This window comes from Formica exsecta, unplaced genomic scaffold (genome assembly GCF_003651465.1).
Source record: "Formica exsecta isolate Colony F162 unplaced genomic scaffold, ASM365146v1 scaffold1327, whole genome shotgun sequence".
NCBI lineage: Eukaryota > Metazoa > Arthropoda > Insecta > Hymenoptera > Formicidae > Formica > Formica exsecta.
In genome coordinates this window covers 58,391-65,501 of record NW_021848660.1, presented here as the reverse complement: position 1 = coordinate 65,501, position 7,111 = coordinate 58,391, and the positions used below count along the sequence as shown (strand labels likewise).

The 7,111-nt window shown below is 33.8% G+C and overlaps 1 protein-coding gene across 2 annotated transcripts in view; it reads right to left on the bottom strand.

Moving 5' to 3' along the window:
• Positions 1–7,111, bottom strand: part of LOC115245823 — a 28,447-nt gene that overhangs the window by 18,561 nt on the left and 2,775 nt on the right. For both annotated transcript variants that reach the window (XM_029824309.1, XM_029824310.1), the window contains exon 2: positions 5,591–6,050. In XM_029824309.1, the coding sequence (XP_029680169.1) occupies positions 5,591–5,663 (73 nt within the window). In that variant the 5' untranslated portion in view covers positions 5,664–6,050. The remainder of the gene's footprint in view (positions 1–5,590; positions 6,051–7,111) is intronic.

Here is a 7,111-nt window from a genome sequence, read left to right as displayed (position 1 = left end):
GCGCTGAGCCGCAGCTTCTGAAGATTGTGCATACCGTCGAATGCTCTTTCAGATATATATGTAATTATGTTTTGATCAAGTTCAAGCTCGATTAGTGCCGACATCTCAGCAAAGTTGCGCTTTCCAATCATGGCGATTTGATTGTTGTGCAGGTCAAGACGTTGTAGATTGCGCAGACCGTAGAAAGTTTCGTGTGTGATACTCGTGATTTGATTACTGCTTAGCTCAAGCTCTTGCAGTAAGCTCAAATGCTTAAATGCCCTGTCGCGCACGGTGCTGATATTGTTCTGGTTTAGATGCAGCTTGCGTAGGCTCGGTAAATTGACAAACGTGTCTCTGTAAACAATCATTCAAAATCGTTGGATGTGTGTGTGTATATATATATATATATATATATGTATGAGATATTATATTATATTAACGAAATCAAGATGCTGTTTATTTAATATAAAATTTGTGATTTAGTATTTTGAGCAGAGTAAAGCCTTGTGCAAAAACAGATAATTTATGTGTCACTGTATTTTATATAAATTGCACAGTTGATTCCCAACGTTGATAGTAAGACGCGGCTCAATGAAGTTCGATCTACTGACGCGTGACGTTTGTCTAACAATAAGTACTTACTACACGCGTTCCCGATGAGCATCCAGGTTACGCATTGCTCAAGTCTTCTCATATCTGGTCGTTGGATAGTCGAGGGCAGATTGCGAGCCGCGTAAACTGTGATTTACCTCATTATACTCGCAACATCTAATCTTTTACGCAAAAACATCGCGTATGTACGAATCGCTATTGCGTCATGCATTCTGGTAGTCGCTATATTCTGCTTGACAAGATATTCACTCTTTGCAGTTTCCGCTGTTTTCACTTACAAAAAAATTCTGCTAATGGTTTTACGTCCTCAATTTTTTTTTTATCTTTATTCAATATCAAATTAATTCACTTCTTTTACGTGTATATAATTTTGACAAGCTTAAATTTCCTTGTTGCAGACACGTTAAACTAATATCCATATTTAATTATGACAGTATATTAAGAAAAAAAAAGTTGTTAACTTGACTAAATGCGTTCAACTGATTACTATTTCTTTAATTGAAATATTTAAGTATTTAGATTAAATACGATACTTTAAATCTAATATGACATATTTAACTTAAGTACTTAAATATTTCAATTAAAAAAATGATGATCAGTTGAACGCATTTAGTCAAGTTAACAACTTTTTTTTTCTCAGTGTAGGAATGCAGCTATTATGATGTAAGGTATACTTTTTGATATGTCTCTGACATCTCCGAGATTGCACGCGTTTCGATAATTGTTGTGCAGTTTTTATTATGCATGGCAGCTCTGGAAGAGATGGGGAGGAACAGTGGCGATCCCGATGATCCCAGCGTGGAATGATAATTGTAGCCTATTCTTCTCGAGTTTCGGCGCTGCTCCAGGACTCCTTTCGTTCCTTTTTTTTTTCCATGCCTCCTCGTAAAGCACGTAGCGTTGTCTCGATGCGGCGCGTTGCCGGCCCCGAAAGAACTGGTTCTCCCTCCGGGAGGGTGATTAAACCCGGTGCAATGCGTGCATTTAGTGAAACATCACACTGGAATGCAAACACGCGTGTTGGTATGGGCTGGAAAGAGGGGTGTGTGCTGCCTGAGGGCAGAGAAGAGAGCCGCGCGCCGGAATTCGTACGAATTCCTCACCGCCCCCGGTGGCGGGATGCATTTTACGGTATGTATGGCGTGATGCACCGGCCGGCCTATGAAGATCGTCCTGGATATCCGTGACACTCCGTGTGAAGCACAACACATATGATACACATACACACATGTTTGCATATAAAAAAAATATATATATATAATTTTTTTTATTATTATACCTATATCAAAACGTAAGCTATTATTCAGCATTATTATTTATATTTGTATCTACAGTCTTTTATCAAGATATATTTTCAGTGCATGTTTATATCTTACAATTAGTTACACAGACATCTCAGAATTTTGTTCTTCTATTATTTGAAAAGATTACGTATATGTTTGTCTAATCGATTGTCATCGATTATTGATAATAAGGTAAAATATAATTTGTATATTGCGATCAATTTTGATATTATCTTATATCATTAAATTATTCGATTTCTATATCTACGTATTCTAACATCTTACATCTGGTAACAGCTAGCTTATACAAATAAACTATCGCCGACGAAGAAATTGCGCGCGATGGATAGCCGTTGAAAACGGTGCACGCAACGCGCTGCGTTTCGCTCTGATTCCGACCGCGTGAGAGATCTCGGCATAATTTCGCTTCGTCGTCGTTGTAATGTCGGGCGAAAATCACACACTGCCATTGATTTATTATTCCGGCGACGCGCGGGACGAAAGTGAATCCGTTGGCATTGGGCTAAGGCCCATTCAGACGGAATAATTTACAAACATATCGCGTGAGGACAATCAGCTCGAGTTTAACTAACTTGGAAATTTGCTCTTTTTGCACTCTGCTATTTTTTCTTTCTTCATCCAATAATACTTTTCTTTATATTTTATTAAAAAAAATTATTCTCGAAGGTATCTTAATTAATAAATATTTGTGTTTAAATACGTATTTTTATATTGCAATAAATTGCAAATAATAACACAAAATTATAATGTTGCAATGTATAAGTAATGGGTATAAATTATTCAAAGAGATAATATACATACATTTCATGTAATCTCTCTTCATTAAAATAAAATAATTTTTTTATTCAGAGCGCATTCCTTTTAAATTGCCCTTTAAATTTGCAGCTGCGCGGCTACTGGCATATCACCGCTGCGCGTCGCACGTGCGTCTCCCGAATTGCGTGCAGAACTTGTTAATGAAATACAATCGTTGTGCGCGGCGAACACACGTAGAAGGAGAAAAGAGATCCTGAAACACAGATCGCGCGTGCAAGAGAATCGCCTCGGGCTGGTTTCACTGCCAAGGTGTCGAGATTCACTGACAATGAGACACACAGAAGTAGACTTTAAAGCTAAGAAAACGATGTTGAATCGAAATACTTTCTCGACTAACGCAGAATATTCAATATAGCGACATTTTAAAATATTTAAAAATATGAATGAAAAAAATAAACTGAGGGGATAGAGAATATGAAGCGTAAAATAAAATTTGCGATTAATCAATCTTGATTTCTTCTCTTACATCGTTTTAATTTCGATGATATTTTCCGAATATCGGAATACCGCAAAATGATATTATGTAAGTTATTATGTAAGTATTTTGATTTAACAAGATGTATATTCTAATTATTCAAAGGTTTCTCTTGAAGAAATATACAGACTTTTGGCCCACTCTGTATACTTTCAAAAATAAAATTATTATGTGTCGCAAAAAATATGATTTGTGAAAGGATATTGCTTCGTTAGATGTGTAATGATTAATAATATCGTGATACTATCATATATTCCGAGAGTATATACACACAATTTTGTGTAAATAATATATATTGTTTATATATATATAAGCAGTAAATTATTTAAATTATAAAAAGAATTTATAATTATTTTTGCAACGCATACGACTGCATTAGACATACCTATCAAAAAAATAGATGCATAAAGAATAAGAAAACATACGGCAAATTACATGGCTGACATTCTCATACATTTGCTTACAATGTTCATTAACATCTTTTATTAATGTTTCTTAACAGTTTTAAATAGCAACTGATTAGAAGCGAGCAACATAAAAGTATTGTTCAAGGTGATCCTACGCGGACATTGAAATTATATAATCCTATAAGAAGGTTACATTCTTGAGAAACTGGAAAAGATGTTGCGTACTGCAATAAAACCTTTTTTTTTTGTTTAAATATTACAGAAATAATCAATATACCAAGTTTTTTGGAAGCCAGGTGCTTTATCCTTTATTGCAGATACTGCTGACTAAATTGAACTTAAAGAAGAAATGTTAAGACATTACTAAATACGATAATTGTACGACATGAAATTGTAAAATATTAAAAATCATTACCAATTAAATTCTTAGAAATAAATATCTCTCTCTCTTTCTCCATTTAAAAAATATAATTCTAGATAAACTTTTCCTTCTTTAACAGTGATTTTATTTAAAGTTTATGTGTTAGGAATACATAAAATTAAAATTAGAATGCAATAAGCGGAATAAGCGGATGGAATCCTAATTAATTCTAAAGCTCCAATTTTTCAAAAATTCAAGCTATAAATGTGAATAATTTTTCGAAATCTTTTAGATAAAAGTATATTTAAAAAAGCGAGAAACATAGGATTAATTTAAATAAATTTATTAATCTTAAAGATTATGCATGGATCCGACTTAGTAAATTCTCTAATACATCTGTCATCCAGAGGAAAAAAAAAAGATTTTTTCAAGAACTCCACACTTGAATGAAGAACGACGCATCCTGCGTTACGTAATATATTAATCTCCATCGCGAATCCCTGTAATCGCTCAATTACGTAAGTAATTTTCATCGAGACGATCAATTGACGAAATATCAAATTTCTGTCATTACATATAACCGCATATCCAAGCGGTTCGTGTGACGACGAGTCGCATTGTCGATTTACAGTTGCGTTTAGAAATAAGTATCGCGTGCGCCCGTAATCGTCCTATCATCTAGCCCTCTATTTTAAGCGCTGCGCTTCGATCGGGTATCACAAACTATATCGAGAACGCCAATTAAGATGCAAATGACCGGTCGTAATTTACGGATGATAACAAGCGTTGTCAAGATTACATTTAAAATTTTAGAAGAGAGCGAGAAAGAGAGAGAGAAAGAGAGAGAGAGAGAGAGAGAGAGATGACGACGAGTCGCATTGTCGATTTACAGTTGCGTTTAGAAATAAGTATCGCGTGCGCCCGTAATCGTCCTATCATCTAGCCCTCTATTTTAAGCGCTGCGCTTCGATCGGGTATCACAAACTATATGGAGAACGCCAATTAAGATGCAAATGACCGGTCGTAATTTACGGATGATAACAAGCGTTGTCAAGATTACATTTAAAATTTTAGAAGAGAGCGAGAAAGAGAGAGAGAAAGAGAGAGAGAGAGAGAGAGAGAGAGAATTTTTTTATATGTATGTAGAGAGAAATTCAACTTATATTCCTTTAATAAAAATTAATTAAAGAGTTTTGTTCAGCTTGTAATTCTCTCAAGAAAATGTAACAATAATCATAATAAATCGTAAAAAAAATATAATGTTTCTTTTTCTAAATTGTTAAAAATTGGTATAAAGTAGAAATTAAAATATATTAGGTTGAACGAAAAGTTCGTTCCGTTTTTTTACTAACAGATGAAGACCAAAAAAACGACATGAACTTTCCATTCAACTCAACGCTAACAAGCTTGTTTACAAAGGCAGTAAATGTTTTTCTTAAAACGTACTTGTTATGATCCCCAATATTTTCGCCGTTTTAGATATCATTTTATTATTAATAATTATTTTCACGCAATTTTTTTAACAAATCACGCGGATATCTATCATTTTTATATACTTACATCACTCAAATATATAATTTAAGGAATCTCAATGATTAATTAAAACGATTAATAAACAGCAAATTGTACTCACCGTGGCAGACGGCGCCGAGAGCCAACAGGACGATCCAATGGGTGATCATCTTGGAGATCGCGTGGGACATCATCCGCGGCAACGACGGTGCATTTATCGCTGCACGTGTGCGACAAACTGTGGCGACGATGAGACGGAGGCGTCGGCTGTCACAGCGTGCGATGCCAAACGTCGTGGCGCACGTGTTGTACTGCCGTTCACGTGCGATGCTCACGTGCGACTTGCACCCGCGATAGCGCGATGACGCATGTAAGGGCGTCCCCCTCTTTGTGCCTCGCTAGAAATACGCGTGTTCTCCGCACTGACTTCGATTTCTGGTCGCTACCTGACTACCTGGTCAGGTGTTGGATGCCCGTGATTTCGTTGACCGATCGATCGACGCAATATTCTCGTTCTTGGAAATAAAATACCCGATTTTGCGGGATGAAATCGGTGTCGAGACCTCTTATCAGACGATTCGCTATATCAAACGGATAATGGAGAATATTATTATGTCGTGCTAACAATGTTTATAAACACAAACGTATTTATAATCATTGTAAGCGTGATATTACTAGAAAATTTAATCACTAAAAGATATATAATTTTAATTTTTCTGATAGATTCTTTGACAAATATAAAGTTGATTTTGTTTTAGGAAGAAGTTTGAATGAGCCATCTTTTATGATTTTTTAATATTATATATTTTTTAATACTAAATATTAATTATTTTTTAATACTAAATATGCTATAATGATTTTTAAAGTTCTGAAACAACACAATACACTTTAAAAATAGACATATAAAAAATATAAACTATAATAATGAAACATTTTATAATAATAATAAAATCTAAAATTAATAAAATCTAATGTTAAAATTAAAAAAAAAAATAGAGATTATTGGATAGTTTATATACATAAGTAGAATAAATGAAAAATACTTTTGTACGTTTCGTCGAAAGAAAAAACAAGAATATTACTTTCATTTCGCTTTCCTATTTCTCGCATAGTTAAGACATGTGTTGGATTTTGCTCAATCTATTTATACGATATCTATGCATATAAACTTTTCTATGTGTTTGAATTATTCTGCAATAGAGCTTGAAAATTGTTCCGTTGAAATGGACTCGCGCGAAGGCGGTGATTTATGGAGCGATCGATGGAAAGAGGAGTAGTGCTGCACAATGAGTGCTTCTAATCTTTTGCGTGTAAAGCAAGATTAATTGCCCTAAACCTATTTATTTTATCGCTTCTTTAGATATGATTTTATTTTATGGCAGAAAAACATTATTTAACCTTCCAACTAATGCGTTGTAAAAAGAATTTTATTACTTTTTGTTTTTTCTAATAACACTTTATCTGTAATATTTTATAGAATAATATTTGTAACATTTTATTTAACAAAAGAGCCAATAATATTGTATCATAATGTTTAGCTTGTGTGCAAACTTTTTTTATAGTAAAAATTTGATTGTGATTTAATTTACTGAATTTTATTTATTATGCAAGAAAAAACTGAAATTGATTTATATATATATAT